The 22984-nt window shown below is 35.6% G+C and overlaps 1 protein-coding gene across 3 annotated transcripts in view; it reads right to left on the reverse strand.

Moving 5' to 3' along the window:
* LOC150088195 (ankyrin repeat domain-containing protein 17-like) overlaps positions 1-22984 on the reverse strand; it is a 1023061-nt gene that overhangs the window by 552126 nt on the left and 447951 nt on the right. For all 3 annotated transcript variants that reach the window (XM_090369376.1, XM_090369375.1, XM_090369377.1), the window contains exon 20: positions 8156-8217. In XM_090369376.1, coding sequence (XP_090225502.1) covers positions 8156-8217 — 62 coding nt within the window. The remainder of the gene's footprint in view (positions 1-8155; positions 8218-22984) is intronic.

Genomic DNA, 22984 nt, shown 5'->3' on the forward strand with positions numbered 1-22984 from the left:
AACCCTCTCCTGGTAAGAGGATCCCTTCATTCCCCTCACCAATCTTGTTACCCTTCTGCGTACATGCTTAAGCAAATCTACATCCTTCCTAAAATGAGGCCTCCAGACCTGCACACAGTAATCAAGGCATGGCCTGACCATTGCCTTATACAGAGGGAAATCACCTCCTTTTCCCTGCTAGCAACATTCCTGTATATCACTGACAACACCCCATGACTTTCCCTGGCAGCCTGTCTGCATTGCTCAGAAAACTTCATATCTAACTGTACAATTACTCTCAGGTCTTTTTCATTTTCTACCGCCTTAAGTGTAGTACCACACAGTTGGTACGTTTCTCTGGGGTTACTTCTACCAATATTCAGTACTTGGCATTTTTCAAGGTTAAACTTCAGTTGCCACTTCTCAGCCCATCTGCCTAAATTTTCTAGATCCTGTTGCAGTAACACACTGACATTACTGTCATTAACAACCCTGCCAACCTTTATGTCATCTGCAAACTTCGACATTAAGCCTGATATACCTTCATCAATATCATTGATAAATATATAAAACAACAGTGGATCCAACACCGAACCACGTGGGACTCCACTAATAACATTAGTCCACGAAGAGCAGCACCCATTGATTACCACCCTCTGTCGTCTCCCACTCAATCATCCTTTTATCCATTGTAGCAACTTACCCTTAATACCATTCTGCTCCAATTTGTACAATAGTCTTCCATGCGCAACAGTGTCAAAAGCTTTCCTGAAATCCAAATATATGATATCAAAATTATTTTTTGTATCCAGTTCCTTTGTAACCACATCATAAAATCCTATCAAATTTGTCAGACAAGACTTTCCCTTAACAAACCCATGCTGTCTGAATTATTGCTGCAGTCTTGTGTAGATGCTCCTGCAATGCATCTTTAACCAGTGACTCCATTATTTTACCCAGAACAGAAGTTAAATTAACTGGTCTGTATTTACTCGTGTCACCCTTCGATCCCCCTTTGTGAATTGGGGACACATTTGCACATCTCCAGTCCGTGGGGACCTTCCCTGAGTCCAAGGATGCTCTCATAATTATGGCTAAGGGTTTGCTTACTTCCTTTGCCACCTCCTTTAATATAACTGGATAGATCCTATCCACCCCAGGTGCTTTTTCTTATGTTTAACTTCAAAAATGTCTCCTCCACTTTGTTCTCAGTTATTACAAAATCATTAAGCACCCTGTTACAATTTGATAACCTTGTGACATTTTCAAACCTTAATAACTCCTCTTGTGTTAATGTAGATGCAAAATACGCATTCAGTTTATTTTCTATCTGAGCAGGATCATCAACAGTCGAACCATCAATATCAAGTGGACGAATCAGATTCATACCCTTCCTTTTCGAGTTTATATAAGTAAAGAAATCCTTGCTATTTTTCTTAGCATCCTTTGCCAATGATTTCTTGTAATCTACCTTCATCTGCCTAACCTCCTTTGTGACTTGATTACAGACTAGCTTATATATATCATAGGTTTCTGTGTCACCTGATAATTTATATGCATCCCATGCATTTTTCTCCTCTGCCACGAATCTCTTTAGTTCATTTGACAACCATTTAGGCCTAAACCTTCAACAATATTTCTTTTTCTTTTCAAGTAGTAGAGAAATATTTAGTAGCTTCCACTATTAATTCTTTGAATGTTTCCCACTTAGAATTTGCTGTTGGTATCATCATCAGTTGGTCCCACTGTACAGAATTTAAAAACTGTCTAAGACCACTGTAGTCACCTTTACGGAAGCAAAAACCACTTCCTTTACCCCTGATGGTAATTATATCTTTAAGTAAATCCCACATCAGTACACTGTGATCACTGCCACCTAATGGTTCCTTTATCTGCAAATTGTTAATACACGAATGATCACTGCTGATGACCAGATCAAGACTATTACCCTGTCTGGTTGCCTCTCGAACATGCTGCTGCAGAAAACAATAATCCAATAAATCCACAAAAGTCTTATTAGTGTGCGTGTGACCAACCCATAAGTTCCAGTCTATACATGGGAAGCTAAAATCCCCCATTATAAGACATTCGGATTTACTAGCCCACTCTATTTCTCTGTACAATTGTTTGTTGCACTCATTCGAGTCATTAGGTCTATAACACACTTCTACTCTTATTTTTGCGTTCGAAGTGCTTATGTTACACCAAACTGACTGAACAGTGCACTGTTCATCTATATCAACTGGATGCACCTCTTTTGATTTTATGTTTTTCTTAATTAACAGCATAACCCCTCCTCCCTGCCTATCCTTTCAGTACACACTGACCTCCCCAAATTCCAGTTCTGCATTCCTTATATCTGTGTGACACCACGTCTCTGCTATCCCAACAATATCCGCCTTTGATGTCTTGTCCGACACTTCAAATTCATCAAATTTATTTACTATACATGCAATTTATTTACTACTTCTAGCATTGGTATACATGTAAGTATACATGTACCTATTCTTATTATTAGTTACCCTAACACATCCCAATATACCCACCTGTTTCACAATGATTGCCATCAAGTCCCTGAAACCCTGAACACCCCTCGCTCCACGCTGCTGCTTATTCTAATAGAATTATTGCAAGAATCACCTACACCTCTGCCTGTGGCTACTTTTAATCTTTTAGTCTGTGAATCCTCCCATGTATTATGACTACCAGCAGCTCTTGAAATGCCCAGCAACTTGCTCTCTATGCTGCAGCTCCTTACAATAGAAACAGTGCAAGAATCACTTTTGCTTCTGCCTACGGCTACCATTAATCTTTTAATCTGTGAATCCCCCACCAAACTAGCAGTTTTCCGACCCACCTAGCACTGCCTCTATAACATCAGCAAATATTCTTGCACCTTTTCTATTTAAATGTATCCCATTTATATCCTGTTAGCAAGCATAGACCATGCTGAAAAAAATTCTACCTATGAGCCTTGCACAATCTCTCCAGGGTCAAACTGATTGACAAGGCTCTCATCATATACTCCCTCCTATCGTGTCTAGGTAGAATTGCAGACACTTTCAAATTTAACCCTAACTCGAGACTGTTTGTCAGCATTGACCTGTACTTGAATTAAATCTGCAGATATCCTCTTAAGGTCATAGTGCCAACGTGTACAACAATATCACTTTTTGTGTAAATCTAATCTTGGTTTACCAAGAAATGCGCAGAGGCTGTTCAAGATAAGAAGTAACTTATTGAATGAGGTCTTGATGTTTGTCACAGACATTCTCTCAGGTGTAACAAGCTAGGGTCAGTACCCAGGAGTCAAAAATAACAATTGAACTGATATACAATTGACACTTGCAAGTGAATTTTTAGTGAAATCCAGCTTTGTAGGACTGCAAATGATTTCGATTTGCAGTCCTACTAAGCCTCTCTTCCTTTTTTTCTTAACATAATCTTAATTATCAGTTGTCTCAACTATTGCTCATCTCAGTTGCCCTAATTATCTAGCTGTTCTGTAACAACCAATTCCATTGTTTGCGCCATCATAATGGTGGTAATGCTAGTAACCCTGGGTATAATCTTCGTGTGCAAGTCCTAAGATTCCAAATCTAGTATACTGGAGATGACCACTGTGGTATGAACCAATGTAACAGGTATCAAGGTGTGATGTTAACACCACACCGAGAAATGATGTCCCCTCTGTGTTACCAGGCAATACTAGATTGTAGATAACTCTCGTCAATCTGGTTATATACCATCACTTCTTAACTGATTCAAGTCTTGAAGTAGTGAAATCCAAATCTACAGAGCAAAGGTCAAGCAACCCCCATATCTTCTATCATGCAGTATGACTGATGTCTTTTGAAATAATAAAGGGCATCATGGAAAGATCCAATCATCCTTACATTTTGATGGTTCATCTCAAAACAGTATTTGCAGGCCAGTCAATAGACGCTCCACTGGACCAAACCTATTGGTAGTGTTCTAAGAGGCATCCGGATCAGCTAGTGAATAATCTCAATGCCTATACTCTGTCAGACAGTGACTGAAGGGAGTATAAGCAATGTGCATGTGGGAGGCATTGTCAAGGCAATATTATGTCAAAACTCTTTGACATAATATTGCCTTATTCTTGTTGTATGTACATCAGATAATATCTATTGATCTTCCTGCATGTTTACTTCACTACTGAATAAATACATCATAAAGTAGTCAAGCAAACAAACAAACAAACTGCAAATAGATCCAATTCTGTCAAAAACTTTCTAGTTCATTTCACAAATATAAGTGGTCTCAGTTCCAATCATTGAGATTGGAACTGAGAGTTCCAATCTCAATGATTTCCATTTACAGTCCTACTAAGCCTCTCTTTCTGTTTTCCTTAACATAATCTTAATTATCAGTTGTCTCAACCACTGCTCATCTCAGTTGCCCTAATTATTTAACTACAGGCTGGCCTCAATTAACGTGATTAATTCATCCTGCCAGTACATCGGGCAAAACGGAAATGCATTAATTGAATATAATAATCAATAGAAAAAATTATAATGGGTTCTTGACCTTCAGAGAAATGTCTATGAAGAATTTTAAAAATACCTTTTAAATAATGTTTTAACTGTATACCATGTAAAAGATAATGAAAATAATTATGGAATGAAATGTTTATTGCATAAAACAGAGGTTCCCAAACTGTGCACCGCAGTAAATTTTAAATTTGAGAGAAACACAGCGATACTCAACATCTATCGGACACCGCGCGAACTACTAGCTCGAGGTAGTTCACAGTTTCAATAACACTTAGTAAGTTGTTTGGACCCAACTACTTAATAAATGGAACTGTTAGGTATTTCTTTTGGCCTAGGGTGCCATGAAAAAATTACACAATGAAGAAACTATTTGTTATGGAAATATTTGAACAGTGCTGGCTTTCTTTTTTTCATCAATCAATTTCTGATTGATTGATTGATTGATTGATGAAAAAAAATTATGAAATCTCTAAGCCCTGGCGAAATAAATATTTCAAAGAACCTCAAGCCTTTTGTTTGATTTTCTCTGTGATATGAAAGATTTCATCTAGTTCTTTTACTGTTATCTCCTTTACAGTAATGATTTTATCCGTCTCATTTAAAAATTACATTACAATTTTTAAATGCAAGTCTGTAAGTAACTTTATTAGCGGGAGACAAACAAGTAACATGTTTTCTTCCGATGGTTGATGGAACACACAGAGGTGAGTACAGCGGGAAAACACTTGTTTATTGCCCAAACAACGCACAGTAAGCTTAGCACGCAATTCAAATGTTTTTCAACTATCACATAAAAAAAGAAAATAAAGATTGCGTTAACTGGAAATTTGCATCATGTAAAGTGAAAAGTGGTATAATTTTTTCAAATAGCGGTAACTAAAAAGCACATTAATCGAACTAGTGTTATGTGAGGCCTGGCTGTATTTACTGTATGATTCCTTTTGCTTCAAAGGTGGTATCTGTGTATATATCTACTCTGATATTCCCTGTCAGAAAGTTAGTAATTTAGAATCTTCTCTTGCTTAAAATCTTTCTACCCCATTCTCTCAAATTCATCTGCTGCCTCTATCCATTTTCCTAACTCCACTAATAAATTGGAACTCTTTGACTTCCTATCTTTCAAACGCGATTTTCTCCAGTCCAACCTTTCCTAACAATGAGGTAATTTTCCTTGGTGATTTTAATGTTCACAACTGCATATGCCAACCATTTTCTTGTCTTTCCTCATATGGTCCTTATGGCAATCCCTCCAATTCCAAAGATAGGAAAGGGTTTGAAAGGGTCCAAAGATAGGAATGTTGCCTATCTTTGCAACCCTTTCAATAAGTTTAATGTCTTTTTTTTTTTATGTGCAATCTCCAAACTTGAACACAGTATTCCATATGCAGTCTTACAATTACCTTACAATGACAATTGTTACTATCAAATTAAGAAACAATAAGCAATCATTGAACTTAGTGTGTGGTTACTGTGAACTCAAAATTGAAAAATTTTGACTTGGATTCAAAATTGGATTTTAAAAGTATAATTGGTATTTCAAAATACCAAGTATACTTAAAAGTAGCCCTTCATAAGGTGGAACACTGTTTACCCGTATCATAATGGGGAGCTGGATGCCAGATAATCAAAAAATGAAATACAATTTACTGACAAGCAATTCAGAATTTGTAGATAGTAATGGTATATACAAACAATTACAAAAGAAATTAATGAATGTACTGAGAGAAAAATGCATGATTTATATGTGCAGTACTGTGTACACTTTTTAAAGTGCTTCCTGATTTTGAAATGAATTTTGTGTATATTGGTACTAATTAAATAAAATAAATGATGCTATCAAAACAAAAAAAAAAAAACAAAAAAAAGGTAAACATTAATGGGGAGAGTCTGGAAGGATAATTAAATGTGTAGTTGACCAAACAATACAGAGATAAAGATTACTACCCCATTTTAGGATTTAGATTTTAAAATGTATTCTTAATTTATACAGTGGTACATGTGCTTTAAATGGCCCTCTATTAAACAACACCCTCTATTTAAAAAGTGGAATTTTTTTTTTTGTCAGTCCCTTACTAAATCACTCTTATTGTGCCCTCTGTTGTGCACTTGCCGAATGTAAATCATGCATTCAGTTCCACAAAATCCAATGTTATTTGTATTAAGTACGCATTTTTGTAGATAAGAGAATGCAATTTTGTACTTTTTTTTATTTTATTTTTTCCCCTCAATCTGTTCAGTTCACTGGCTATTTCACACCTATCATCTATTTTTAAAAGGCACTTCATGATTTTCTCTTTTTTGGCATCAAGAAATAATGACGACGTAAATTTAGGTATCATATTAAAGCACATAAAAATTATGGACTCTATAACTCTGTAATATATAAAACTCTGATTCAATCAAGGAATATATATTATACAAGCAATGATATTAAATTTTAGAAGGGGGGGAATGGATGAGCTCCTCTTTGTTCCAGAGTCAAAACTGAAGCTATTAAAAAAAATGGTTAAAAAGGCTAATAAAATGGCTAATAAAAGTGTGCCAAATTAGAAAATAATAAATGGTGATTGCAACAAACTCTTCCCAGGACATGCTTAGTTCCTCAATACAGGGGAAAAAAAAGTTTAAATTTAAAAAAATGATTTGTGGGCATATGAAATGACCTGGAAAAAATAGTCACTGATATATGGACATGTCCATATATCATTGACAATGAAGAAGAAATACAAGAGTTTCCAAAAACTTGATGCAATAAAAAAAACAGGTCTCAATGCCAAAAAAATAAATAAATAAAAGAATTTGTGGCTTGAATGTTGTGTCAAAATGTTTTCTAAATGGTCAAATTTTAAAGAATTATTGTTAAATATAAGAAATTATCTTAGGCAAACTAAATCAAAATAATAATTTGATATTATAAACAAGTTATTTTATGTTACACTGAAACTCTGTTTTAATTTACTAACAACCTGATAAAAATTAGAAAAATTTGGCATCCAAACCACACTATTCAGATATAACGTCTGTTAAGCTCTTTTTTTTTTCACCCCGCCCCAGTCTTGTGAGATGGTGTGGCAGTTAATGGAGATTTTATTGTAATCTGAAATGGTCATTTTCTGAAATTTATATTCTCAATCTTTTCCACTGAGACAGTAACTGCATAATAGTGTTTTAAATTTTGTTGTTTTCTCAACTGCACTCTGATGTGGAACCCTTCTCGGAGATGCATAAATTCTGGCGTATTCAACTACTTAAATTATTATTTAAAAAAAAAAAAAACAAATAAATAAATGCTGCCAGTGTGAATATATTTTTGTTATTGAAAATGTAACACTTTGCCTGTGCAAAGTTTCACACTTTGATATATTTTAGATTCCGGTGTGTGATACACACAACAGAATCTAAAATGCACACATTTTAAATGGTATGAATGTTTTAACCCCCCCCCCCACACATACTTGATAGCATTTGGAGAACACAGGTTAACAGCAATAATAATGGAAATTTAAAAGAATTCTAAAGTATCGGTACCTTGTTTTTTTGACAGACTGTGTTATGGTAAAAAATTTTAGAAATGAATAAATAAAAAGAGACTTACAGCATCAAACTTAAAAATGTCAAATATAAAATTTCAAAATAAATGAATTAAACAAAATATTTACCATTTGCTGCAAGCCACAATGGAGAATTTCCCTTCTTATTCTTTACATCAACAGAAGCACCTCTAAAAAATATAAAGTAACTATAGAATAGATTAACAGAAAATAATAATATACTTTAATATTAAATGAAATGAAGTAATTTATAAATGCAGCACTGCACAAAAAAATCAAATTACGAAGCCTCCAAACTGAAACTTGTAAAACAATATTTATATTCAAATAAATCCGCCTTCTTTATGTCAAACTACACCCACCTCAAAACTGATTTGATTTTATTTGATTTAATTTTCTATTTGCATCATAAGAGGGAGGAGTTTCCATAAATTCAGAAAAAGGAATCCACATTTTTTCACTTTCCTTACTGAAAATTTAATTTATATAAATGACAATGATTTTTTATAATAAAATAGACAAAACTCAAAGTAAAGAAACAGAAGAACATGAATACAAAACTTCACATTCTTGTAGGTTCAACATATATTTTTGGAATAAATTCTAGGTCTTTTATATTATATCAAAGTTTTTGTGTGTTTTATTTTTGCATTATGAACATATATTTTCCTTTTCAGACAGAAGCAGCAATCTGTTTACATTCTACTCTACTGCATCATTCTTATCTACTTTATTCCTTGTGGAGTTGATCCCCCTCTTCCACTGATGCAACTAAAAAATTCTAGAAAAAAATGTCAATGTGGGAATGCAACAAATAAATCTTCACACTAATCTTAAATTTTATTTTTTTAAATTTAATGGGGCATTTTTCAATGATACTTTCATAACTTTCAATTTCTTCCTCCTCAGAAGGTCTGAACAATAGTTTTGAAGAAACTCCATAATTATTTTAAACTACATTCATCATTCTTTCAAGAATGATGATACTGTATCATTGAAACAACATATAAGGAACTTTCCAAGTTCCCTATATGTTGTTTAATTTTATACAGAAGGTGGGGTCCACAAACTATCTGGAAAAATCGTCCATATTTTTCCAAATGGAAAAATGTATGCATATCTTTTATCATTTTGAATAATTTGAATTTTCTGCGTTTCCAAGGACATGGGCAGCATGAAACTGATAGAAGTTATAAGTTACCAACATTTTTCTGATAGAAGTTATAAGTTAAATTATGATAATAATCATAATTTAACAAAAAATAGACCACTATTTTGGCTGATATACAGCTGGATTGTAAGAGAACACAATTAAGATCCTGTAGGACAATTTTCTTCAGTGGTCATAGGAGCCACTCCAATCAATACAGAAAACCACACCATAGAGTAACCCAAATTGTATGTAGCTCAAAGGAGGTTCATGCACTTAAAGATACTGTATGGTTTAATGTAACAGAAGAGACCTCGGGCATCAGATATACTCATATTGATAAAAATATTGCAACCAATAATTTGAATATTAAGTAATTTAATTTAAAAATAAAAATACATAGGCATTAAAATAAATGGAACAATACTATTATTACCAGGTGGTTATCTCGGTATATAAAAAATCTGTGCCAGAGTCAATTTACTAACTATAAATCGGCCCAGAGAGGCCAAGTTTCCTAGAACTCTGGCAGATTTATTCAAATGCAAATGTTCCCCCGCCTCCTCACGTTTTGGACAGAATACAAATTCAATGTGACAAAGTTGGTTCCCATCCTAGGCGCAATGATTCACGTATCGCCACTGCATATATACCTTACTATCTGGGTGCCTCCATTCGTCTTGCTAGGTTTTAAAAGATTATCAAATTGGCTGTGTATAACTTCCTGGCAGAAAATTGCAATTGGTTATGCCTAGGATAAAACTAACCCTTCCTTTTTGTATTGTTCAATGGTGGTACACTGTATTGCTTGCCCAGATTGTGGGATAGGCTACATTGGTGAAACTAAGCACAGGCTATGTGATCATGTTTCCGAGCATGAGAGGGCTATCCACCAGGCCAATTTTAGTGGTACTGCTTGCTGAGTATTAAAGGGTTGAGCAGCACTGTAATCTTAACCCTTGGAATAAACATTGAAATATTGGATGTGGCTCATAATATATGCCATCTCTCATGGTTATAAGTCATCCATATAGCTACCATGGGTCCTATTATTAATCGTAATTCTGGGACCCGCATACATCTTATTATGAAGGCCATTATTTTGCATAGTGATGAGGGATGGCAGGTATATAATCAAATGAGTAGTCAGCACGTACTGAATTCAGAGAGTGATAGTTGAAAGGCAGAGGAATGTTGACATGTTAGTCTGAGCTTCTAACCCCCCCCCCCCACCAGGATTGAAGTACATATTGTTGTATATTTGGTTGTAACTTCTGGGGTATAAGAACAACTGTTGGCTTTGATTCAGTCTAAGTTGAAAAAATGCCTCGAAAGTTCTTATATGTTGTTTAATTTTATTGCTTAGAAATCGTGAATCTTTACACCCTCGATGATATACTAATACAAAATCTGGGTTAATGTTGGTCACACAAAAACAAAGTATTTTAGGACTCGACTCTTAAAAATGGGAAATATGCTTTTTGAGAGGATTACTACAGAGATGAAGGCTCTGTCTGGCAAAGATCAGAGGTTATGCTGATACATGCCAGAAGCGAATCAAGTTTCTTCCCAGATGTGGAAGTGCATTTTCATAAGAAAAGCAGCTATGTGATTACCACAATGAAATTAATGGTGCTCATGTTTTGAGAAATGGCTCCAAGAAAAATTATTAAGCAACATTCAGCCAAATAGCATAATTATTTAGACAATGACCCATACCACTCTGTTTGGCCTGAGACTATATTGACAAAACCAAGGTGAGAAGCAGCTACACAAGCTTGGTTAACATTAAAAGTTTTGAGATATCTTGCATTGTATCAGCAATGATGGAAAAATATGGATCTTCTTTAATATCCTTAATTAATTGTTTTGTTAAATGTTGGCTCAAGTATTCAATAACTTCATTATGGACTTTGGGACTTAAATAAGTAACGCTTCCGGTCGGTATCCCCCACAGCCTGTCACATAATTGGGTAATATTCTGCTAACAACTTTACATCTGACAAAAAATTTCCAAAGTATATATCACTTAAATTTTCCTGTGATCCCTTAAAGCTAATAAATTTCTTGACAATTTTAGAATTATTTTAATTGCCTGTTCTAATACTTTCTCCAAAAATTACATTGTTCACGCAAATTTTCTTCCATAATTCTATCAAGTCCTGTATATCCTTTACCATGTTTTCTTTTGCTATATTTATGGTCTTTAATTTTAGTGGACAAATTTTGCCAAACATTGGTGCCTTTCATCCAGTTACATCTAGTTCCAGAAAACATCCAGCATGGCTTGCAATATACGGATTCCAGTTTTTGGGAGTAGCACAATCATTGCCTGTTCATTTTTAATCCAGATTTACTAGTGGTTGAGTAATATTTTACCGAAAATGATCTATTTTTGTTATTTTTCGGAAATGGTCCTTTTGACTTGCAAGCACTGTATTTTATAACAAATGACTTCATATCTGATGTTAAATTTTCTGGATAGCTTGCAATGTCAGTGGGATAATTCTCTTTTTAAAGATTTTCAATATTGATAATTTTCAGTTTCTTTCAACATTAAAAAAAATTTATTTTCTTCTGCGCGAGATGGTCTACTTGAGGATGATTCCTCTTCAGGTGTTTTTTGAATGTCATTCTCTTGCTCAACCTCAAATGATGGCTCTTTTACAATTTGGTTAGTGTCAAAAGTTATAGATTGACTTGTTGTTGATGTTCATTCTGTTTCTGGATGAGGGAAATACGGTCAATTTTGGAATTTTTTTAACTTCTTTTGTTAGAGCTTCATCAGCAGTACATTTTATTCTGCATTTATGCTTTTCTCCATGGTTAATTCGAAATTAATTATAAAATTTTTATACTGAACTAAATAACAAAATACTAATGAAAAACAAAATAACGCTGAATATTAGCAAAAATCTAAAATTACACTTATAGACCAAGCTTGACTTACTTCGGTTATGTCGTCAGCTGTTATGCAGCAGAAAATATCACTACTAATCTCAATAACCTGCCTTTACTACCACTAACGCTGATCCGTTACTGTTTTAAAAATGGATGCACACTACCATGCGAGTTATAATGTCATGAGATGATTGTGGGAAAGAAAACAACAAAAGTAAAATACAACCTTTAGATACTTTAGTTTTGGTTTGAATTTGGGTCTAACTGAAACAAACAGCGGTATCATTAATTGCTTTTCCCTTTTTTGCACCTCAGACTTAGTGACTATTTCTACACCTTTGCAGCCAGGGACTTTTTTTTTTTTTTAAATAGAGTGAAAACTTACATTTTTACTCAATTAAATTTTTTTCTGTTTCAAGCAGGAGGCCAGTGGGCTCCCTTTTGGCTGTGGGACTCAATGCACCACACTGGCATAGTTACGCCACTGGTAGTAATGTTTCAATGAATGTTTCAAAGGCTAATTCTCGGGGTAAAAAAAGTTAAATTTTTGAAATTTAATATTTTTTAATAATTTAAGGCCTGACGTAGCCCAGTGGTCAGTAGCAAGAGTGCATACCACGCGTTCCTTGAGAGAAACGGGATTCAAGCAAGGGACTACTAAATACGATAAATATTTGTATTGACAATTTATTGTAAACTCTACTGACTTGGTTGTCGTGCCAGAGTATAAACAGAAAATTTATTTATTTAATAATTTTTATAGAGAAATTTAATAATTTAATATTTTGAAAAAAATATTAAATTAAATTTATCAAATGTCCTTAAAAGGTGTCAGAATAATAAAATCCAAAAAATTCCAGTTGATATTACTAACCAACTGAACAGGTACTACACACAGAACTGATGGCAGGCCCTTCAAAGTAACGAGAGGCTGTGCAAGTTATGCCAAAAACTATGAAATTAGAGAAAGTGAAATTACAGATGATAATTAGAAATACTTTCAAGACTAAATGCAAGTAAGGCTCCTGCTGAACTCATACTCAGAAATTTTGGAAAAAAAAGCAAAAAAGTGCATTCAACCATTAAGATTAATAATAAGGGCATTCTAGAGATATTCCTCTGTATGGGAGAAGTATTAAGATAATACCGAATACATAGAGGCCATTCTAAGAGTGAAATGGATAACTACACTACAGACTGTTGATCTTACTTCCGTGGTAGGGAAAATCATGGAGGCAATGATAAAGAATGCAATGTACACACCTATAAAAAAGATGAGCTTTCTGAAAAAAACAAGAGTCTAAAGATGGAAAACGTGATTCGTGAGATGATCTGAAAATGGGTAATCACATGAGGAATGACTGAGTATATGATCTACACAGCTTAGCAATCAGGTACCTTACAAGACACTTCACTAGATAGTATGAATCAGAGCTGTACTACTCAATATGTTCTACGTTGATAATATTATTAACTTCTCTTATTATAATTTATATTACTAGTATAAATAATAGTATTAAAGTAAACGAGTTTATATACGATAGTAGTATCTACCAACTAGTATAAGACATATTAAGACTCAACTCTATAATTTTTACTAAGACACTTCGTTATAACACTGAAACAGAACCATAACACTTTGAGAGGGGATAGCAAAATGAATGAAGGCGAAATTTTTGATGTTATTAAGGTTCCACAAATTTGGAACCTTTATTTTCATTTAGCCAGTGAGCTGTTAATTGCTGGAATAAGTTAATTCTGCAAGTGGCTGGTGCTGACAGTTTGGGGAAATTCAAATGTCACTTGAAGGTAACATAAAATAGGTTACATATGTGAATAAACTCACAGGTTGTTTATTCTTTCTCTCTTTCACTCTCTCTTGTGCGTATGTGTGAGTGTGCACACACGCATGCATGTGTGTGCGTGTGAACATTAAAATCAGTAGACTGTGAGGAAAAGGGCTGGAGAAATAAAGCAATCAAGAAATATCTGGAAACATTAAAGGCTGCATAATCATACCCAACAACATATAGCCAGGAATGCAACATATGTAATGTAAAATAAGTAAAAAGGAGGGAGGCAGAATGGAAGAGTGCAAAAAAAAAGTGAAGAAACAAGAAGTTAAACAAAAAAAGTAGTAAAATCAAAACAGAAGGGGGGGGATAAAAAATAAGTTAAAGGAGTACAGTGGAAGGAATAGATTATAAGCAAAAAAATAATAAATTTAGATCAAGTTTGTTTATATATATTACTTCTTCTACTGTCCTCTTTTTTATTTCTGTCTTGGTTTAACTTCTTGTTTCTTTGCTTTTCTCTGAGCTCTTCCATTCTATCTGCCTCCTATTTTACTTTACATATGTTATATGTGTGTGTGTGTGTGTGTATATATATATATATATATATATATATATATATAGAAATTGCTGCTTTTGCTGTTGTAGTAATATAAGAATTTTTGGGTTCAGAATGGAGAATAGTTAGAATTTCAGAACAGTGAGACACCAGTGCACTGCCTCAGTGTAAAGAACCATTGGGTAAGGTGAACAAAGGCATAGGAGGTCTTTTTAGTAAAGAACCATTGGGTAAGGTGAACAAAGGCATAGGAGGTCTTTTTTACAAATTTTTTTTTCACAGGGAAAACAAAACCACAGCTAACACATGGAACAGTTATGAAAATATGGCAAATATATAGAATGGATGGGACCAGCCCTCTGATCAGCACTAAGCAGCTATAGCAGGGAGTAAAATAAATTACACTTTTAGAGAATAGTAAGTAAACAAATTACTTTTCAAGGATCATTGTTATGTATGGGTACTTTTTTTTAGAACATATAGTACTTAGGTACCATGCATAAGTTGAAAAGATGAAAGAAGATACTTGTTGACATTAGCCTTGAACTTCTGTAGACTGTAATTTTCAGGAAATACGTATGAAGGAAGTTTTTTCCAAAAAATAGAAATTGAATGAATAAATGAGGAAGAACAAATGTTGGTTCTGTGGGATTGAACTTGAACAGTAAAAGGATGTTCACTGGTTTTAATGAGAGACCGGGAAATTATATAAGCCAATTCAGAAGAACAGTTACTGTGGAAGTATCTGTAGAAAAGGCATGCAGCAGAAACAGTACATCTATGAGACGGAGAGTGGAGATACTCTGATAGAGATGAGTCATTAATTAACCTAACTGCCCTCTTCTGAATGGAATCTAGAAGCCTGAGAGAGGTTTTGGGGGCACCGGCCCAGATGTGGGAAAAATATTTCATGGTAGGGTAAATTTGCAATTTCTACAGAGTCAGCAACTGTTTGGAAGAAAAGTAACATCGAGAGAGAAAGAGAAAACCCAGTTTTTTGGATGCAGAGGAAGCAATATTTTTAATGTTTTATGACAAGAGAGATTAGAAGTCAGAGTAATCCCCAAGATCTTGCCTAGAAATCGAAGCGTAATCGAGAGGATACGTAAGAATAGAGGAAGCGTAAGAATAGGAGCAAAAGAATCCTTTTTGAGAGATATAAGATAGGACTGAGTTTTGGAAGGATTGGAATTGAGTTTTCATTGCCCCACTGTCGAATTACCTTGAAATGAGCATTTAAGAATTGGCAGAGGATACTCGAAAAGCTGAAGCTGTTTGTGCAGGGCAAAGTTTCTCAAACTGGATGGTGGAAAGCAATGTGCTATCATCAGCAAAAGATAGGATTTCTGGTCAATGGAAGGTCATTAATATACAAGAGGAAAAGAGTGGGAGAAAGAACTGAACCTTGTTGAATATCAGCATTAGTGAAGAAGTTAGAAGACAGAGAGCCATTTACCATCACCCGCAGTGAGCAGTCAGAGAGAAAACTGGATACCCAATTACAAAGAACAGCTAGGAAACAATAGGATGGAAGCTTATTTAGAAGACCTCTATGCCAAACACAATCAAAAGCCTTTGAAATGTCAAGAGCAATGACTTGAGTTTCACCAAATGTTTCTATTGAAACTGTACATAGATGAGTAACATAAGCCAGAATATCACCAGTGGATCGACATTGACGGAATCCATACTGGCAATCGTTGAGCAGACAAAAGATTTCCAGATAATTTAAGAGTTGGCAGTTAATTGATTTCTCCATTACTTTGGAAAAAGTAGAAGTAATCACAACAGGATGATAATTGGACGGTAGGGATTTGTCACTCTTTTTAGAAACTGGCTGGATTTCAGCAAACTTCCAAGCAGAAGGAAAAATACCTTTCGAAGAAAGTGAAACAAGACAACACAAAACAGGAGTAGGTTTAGGGGCAGGCACAGGTTTTGAGAACAAGTGGGGAAATAACATCGGGACCTGGCCCTTTCTTAGCATCAGATTCATCAAAATCCTTCTGACATTGTGTTGATGGAAAACCACAGGCGGCCTTGAATGGAGGAAATCACCTCAAACCTTTCCCAGTGTACTGGGAAAGGTTTGAGGTGATTTACCAAGATCATCAATACATGAGTTGGAAGAAAAGTAGGATGCTAGTAGGTCAGCTTTATCTTTGGCTGATGTGGCAACAGAACCATCTGGTTTTGACAGTAGTGGGAACAGAGATGGGTAAAAATTGCAGCCAGTAGCTTAGGCAAGAGACCAGAATGCTCGGCTACTATTTGGACAAGAAGCAAGTTTTCTACTGTTAGTCTGTTCGAAATCTAGTTTGTACTTCTTAATAACTGCTTTACAAAGTATAAAAAATGCTTAATAATAATTTTGATTATTATGCAAGGTCGTTTATAGAAATATAGTACTGGAAATATTTTATAATAAAAATTCGGAAATATTATACGATTTCAGAGAATATAGGCTTAATGGTTCGCATTAAAAATATTGTGTTGAAAGGGGTTCGTGATAAAAAATATTACATTGAAAGGGGTTCGTAAGTCAAAAAATGTTGGGAACTGCTGGTATAAGGATGGTTAGGCTACATCCTGCATAAGTCCTGCAGATCTGAAAGCCCCCGTTTTAGGAAGGATGAGGAGCTGTTGGAGTGGGTGTAGAGAACAGCAATAAGATTAGTGAGAGTGACAAAACACTACTCTTACCAGGTAAGAGTAGCTTTAGTTCTCCACATTGCAACAGCTGAAGACTAGACACCAGTAAGTGTTTAAGGCTTTGAATGGATGTATTGAGTAAGCTCAATGTTTATGGAATCCTCCCTTTTGCTCAGACTACAAGATGAGGGGGCATATATTCAAACTGAGGAAGGCGTAGCAAGATCGATGTACAGAAATTTGCCTTCCGTCAGATGATTATTGAAACAAACTTCCATTTGCTGTTGTAAAAAGGGTTGGTTTGAATAAATTCAAGGGAGAAAGTACACAAACTATTAGAGCTGATATGGGAAGGATAGTTTTTCTTTTTTTCTGATGCTGTATTAGCTTGCTTTCTTGCATTGTAGGCACTACTAAGACTAACAGAACACCAGATAGACCCAAAACAAGATTAAGAACAACAGGCAACCGGCCAAGACTAGACATTTAATTTCAAGTGGACCAATGCTTAAACAAGAAAACACTTGAAAACACAGAAGCCTGCGATGTTTATAAAAATCACCAGCATGTGCATAAAGAACAGGACTACTTCACAGAAATGGTACTAGTAAAGCCGAGATGAATACTGCTGACCAAGAGCTTCCTTGAGGAATTCCAACTAAGTGGGAATAAACTATGCATCCATGTCATTTGAGAAAGCACACCACCTATTAATTAAGATTAGTGACAATGGCAACTTAAAAAAAAAAAAAAAAAGACTTGAATTCCAAATATTTAATAATTTAATTCTTTTAAAAGCAAAACAATTAACACTGAACGGAAAGCATCAGTAACATCAAAAAAGAAAGGGCAAAAACTAAATTTGAAGTTATTCTAGGAGTCAGAAACTTTAGGTATATTAAAGTAGAACACTTAAGCAAATCATAATGTACTGAAGAAAAAGTCTTCAAGAAAAAATGACTCAAAGACTTAAGTATCAATACCTACAGAGATATTTCACTTGTTGATGGAGTCAAGTTGCTTATTAAGTAAATGGTTAAAGAGTCTTCTCTATCCAATCTGATTAATTTCTATGGGGTAAACACAAAGAAACTTTAGTTTGAAAATGCTCTTTATACAATATAAATAGATTTCAGTACAGTTTTTGATACTCTTCCGCATGAACTAGTGCTGACAAACTAGGAAAGCATAATACTTGAGTGGGGGGTGGGGGGGAATTAACTGTGGATCAAGGGTTGGTGGAGTGGCAGGAAACAGAGTGGTAATTTACCCACCCATCAGTGAGTTTGGTGCCCATGTTTAGGGGAGATCATTAACCAGCAGGAGAAAAAAAAATTAAGAATCAACCCAGAATTTAAAAAAAAAAAAATTGTAAATAAAACTCAGTTACTTTTGATGAAACAATATCCTCTATTGCTATTTATTTACCTATCACTTGAATTTATTTCATGATTCTGGATCTGGATTCCTCAAATTCTTCATAGTTGCCTTTTGTAAGCCCAGATCAGACAACTGAGGTCAATAGGTGCAAGCTTCTTATGCTATTTTCAAACCTATTTAGGTGCTTTCATCTGTTATACTTTGTTTGCAATTAGGTGGATATGCAAATAACAGACTTCAATGTGTGCTAACAAAATGGGAAAACAGTTTCTACATCGAATAAACAATGTTTGAAGTAACCTACAAAATATATAGTAGTGCTAAAAACATTAATAATGTTATGGGTGGGATCCCTCAGAGTTTGGTGTTGGCACCTTACTGTTTCTAATCTTTATTAATGATACTGATGTAGTGTATGCAGTTTCATGGCTAAGTTTACTGATAATACTAAAGTGGGCACAAAGGTTAATAACTATAATTAGAATATGTTACTTCAACAAGACAAATAAATATGCAGATGAAGTGAAAAATAGCAATTGAGATTTATAATTGATAAATGCAAATTACCGCATTTCAGTAGCAATAATCTCCAGAATAGCATACCATTTGGATGGTGATAAACTGTGGGTAGCGGAGAATCACCAAGAATAGGGTTATTCTATCTGAAATATTCAGACTTATCTGAAGCTCTTTGAGCAGTGCAGATAGGTTTCTATGATAGCTGATGGGGATCTACAAATGATATACACGAACTCTGTCAGCAAGGACAGAGAGGAGATCATCCCATTATTTGATACATAAGAATTCTGCCAGCAAGGACAAAGAGGAGATCATTCCCTTATTTGATACAATGGTTAGGTGACTCGAGAGCAGTGGTTCTCAAGTATAGGGTCATAACCCCCAAAGGGGATCATAAGACAAATTTGTGGGAGTTGCGAGCAATCTTCGCTAGTTCAACAATTTTCATTTTCGCTCGCTCTATCCTTGACTACACTAGTGAAACAGTCAACCCAACAATTATACAATGTAAACATTTAGGTGAATGTTTGAAAAGATATCTGGAACAATGTTTTAACTCAGTATTTAAAAAAAAAAAAAAAAAAGTATTTATCTGTGTGCAACTGTGTCAGCCTCATTTTGTACTGGGTGGAACAAGTCATTGTTAAGATCCAAGATCAATTCGGCCCTGGAAAGATTGTGCAAGGCTCATGGGGTACAATTTTTTTCAGCCTGGACTGTACTTGTTAACAGGAGAGATTGCTTCTACAGGGATGGGATACACTTAAATAGAAAGGGTGCAAGAATATTTGCTGATGTTATCGAGGCAGTGTTAGGTGGGTCGGAAAACTGCTATCTTGGGGGGAGGCAAAGAGGAATAGATTAACAGTAGCCACTGGCAGAGGTGAAAGAGATTCTTGCACTGCTTCTATTGGAATGAGCAGAAGCCTGAAAAACAAGATGCAGGATATTTCAGAGACTGCTGGGAGTCATTGCAGTACAAGTAAACACATAGGTTGTGTTAGGGTAGCTAAGAATAGAAATAGGTGCATGTATACTTCCGTCTACACCAATGCTAGGAGTTTAGTAAATAAATTTGATGATTTTGAGGTATTGCTCAAAACATCAAAGGCAGATATTGTTGAGATATCAGAGACATGGTGTCACATAGATATAAGGAATGCAGAACAGGAATTTGGGGAGTATAACGTCTACAGAAAGGATAGACTGGATAGGAACGGAGGAGGGGTTATGCTATTAGTTAAGAAATACATAAAATCCAAGGAAGTGAAGCCAGTGGACATCGCTGGACAGTGCAGTGTCGAGTCAGTTTGGTGTGACATAAGCATTGGGAGATCAAAATTGAGAGTAGGAGTGTGCTATAGGCCTAATGACTCTGATGAGTGTAATAAGAAACTGTACAGGGGAATAGAGTGGGCCAGTAAATCAGAGAGTCTTATAATGGGAGATTTTAATTTCCCAGATATTGACTGGAATTTGGGGGCTGGTTACTCACACACTAGCAGGGCTTTTGTGGATTTATTGGATGATTGTTTTCTACATCAGCATGTTCGGGAGGCAACTAGAGGGAGGAATACTCTTGATTTGATTAACAGCAGTGATTCTTCATGCATTAAGAATCTGCAGATAAATGAACCACTAGGTGGCAGTGATCACAGTGTGCTGAAGTGGGATTTACTCAAAGAGGTAACTACCAATAGGGGTAAAGGGAAGGGTCATTGCTTTCGTAAAGGTGACTACGATGGACTGAGACAGTATTTAAATTCTATACAATGGGACCAACTGATGATGTTACCAACAGTAAATTCAAAATGGGAAGCATTCAAAGAACTTATCTTGGAAGCTACTAGGCTTTACATACCAACTAAGAAATATTGTTCAAGGTTTAGGCCTAAATGGATGTCAGATGAACTGATGAGGCATATGGCAGAGAAGAAACATGCATGGGATACATACAAATTAACACATGACACAGAAGCCTATGATAGATACAAGTTGATCTGTAACCAAGTTACAAAGGAGATTAGGTAGGTGAAGGCAGATTACGAGAAATCTTTGGCAAGGGATGCAAAGAAAAACAGCAAAGAGTTCTTTACTTATGTAAACTCTAGAAGGAAGGGGATGAATCAGATTGGTCCACTTGATATTGATGGGTCAACTGTTGATGATCCTGCTCAGGTACCTAACAAACTAAATGAATATTTTGCATCGACATTCACACGAGGAGTTATTTAGCGAGGGGAAAGCCAGAGGTGTATTCAACTCTAGCAATAAGCTAGAGAATCTTGTAATAACTGAGAGTAAAGTGGAGGAGAAATTGTTGAAGATAAACACAAGAAAGGCACCCGGGGTGTATCCAGTTATATTAAAGGAGGCAGCAGAGGAAGTAAGCAAACCCTTAGCCATAATTATGAGAGCTTCCTTGGACTCAGGGGAGGTACCCACAGACTGGAGATGTGCAAATGTGACCCCAATTCACAAAGGAGGATCAAACACTGACACAAGTAATTATAGACCTGTGAGTTTAACTTCTGTTCCAGGAAAATTAATGGAGGCACTAGTTAAAGAAGCACTGCAGGATCATTTAGACAAGACTTCAGTTATAGCTCGGACACAGCATGGTTTTGTTAAGGGGAAGTCTTACCTGACCAATTTGATTGGATACTATGATGCATTCACAAAGGAACTGGATGCAGGAAATAACTTTGATATTATATACTTGGATCTTAGAAAGGCTTTTGATACTGTTGCACATGGAAGACTGCTGCACAAATTGGAGCAGTGTGACATTGGAGTCAAATTGATGCTGTGGATAAAGGGGTGGCTGAGGGGGGGGGAGAAGACAGAGAGTGGTAATCAATGGACACTGCTCGTCATGGACTAATGTTATTAGTGGAGTCCCTCAGGGCTCAGTGTTGGGTCCATTATTGTTTTCTGTATTTATAAATGATATTGATGATAGTATATCAAGCTTAATGTCGAAGTTTGCAGATGATACAAAGGTAGGCTGGGTTGTCAAGGACACTACTGACACTATGCTGCTGCAACAGGATCTGGACAGGTTGAGCAGATGGGCTGAGAGGTGGCAAATGAAGTTTAACATTGACAAATGTAAAGTACTACACATAGGAAACAGCAACCCCAGAGCAACGTATCAACTCTGGTACTACACTGACAGTGGTAGAGAATGAAAGGGACCTGGGGGTGGTTGTGCAGGCTGATATGAAGTTCTCTGAGCAGTGCAGACGGGCTGCAAGAGTAGCTCATGGTGTATTGTCAATGACATATAGGAATTTTTCTAGCATGGATAAGGAGGTGATTATTCCCTTGTATAAGGTAATGGTCAGGCCACATCTTGAATACTGTATACAGGTCTGGAGGCCTCATTTTAAGAAGGATGTAGAGCTGCTGGAACGAGTACAGAGAAGGGCAACAAGATTAGTGAATGGAACAAAGGGGTGCTCTTACGAAGAATGGCTTAAGTTTTGCAAATTACAGTGTCTGGAGAATAGGCACCACTGAGGTGATCTGATAGAGGTGTATAAAGCCTTGAATGGTTTGAGCATGCTCAATGCTGATGGGATTCTTCCTCTCACTCAGAATAATCACCTGAGAGGGCATAAATTCAAATTGAGGAAAGACAGATGTAGGATAGACGTGCGGAAATTTGCCTTTAGCCAGCGGGTGGTTGGTTGGTGGAACAGACTTCCATCCCTTGTCGTGGAAGCTGATAGCCTAAATAAGTTTAAGGCTCAGCTGGACAGGTATTTTGAACGAACAGAAGGGTGAAGTGGAAATGGTTTCTTTTTTTTTTTTTTTTTTTTTTTTTTTTTTTGGCTGATGCTGCATAAGCTTGCTTTCTTGCATCAAATGCCTCTACTAATGCTAATGCTAAGATGTTAAATTTCCACACATTAAATTTCTACAATAAAAATTCTAAGAGAGACCATTTCAACATGTATTTCCAAGCAGTCAGTCCTCAG

The sequence above is a fragment of the Mastigoproctus giganteus genome, chromosome 3 (assembly GCF_048544385.1).
Source record: "Mastigoproctus giganteus isolate SK-2022 chromosome 3, ASM4854438v1, whole genome shotgun sequence".
Classification (NCBI taxonomy): domain Eukaryota; kingdom Metazoa; phylum Arthropoda; class Arachnida; order Uropygi; family Thelyphonidae; genus Mastigoproctus; species Mastigoproctus giganteus.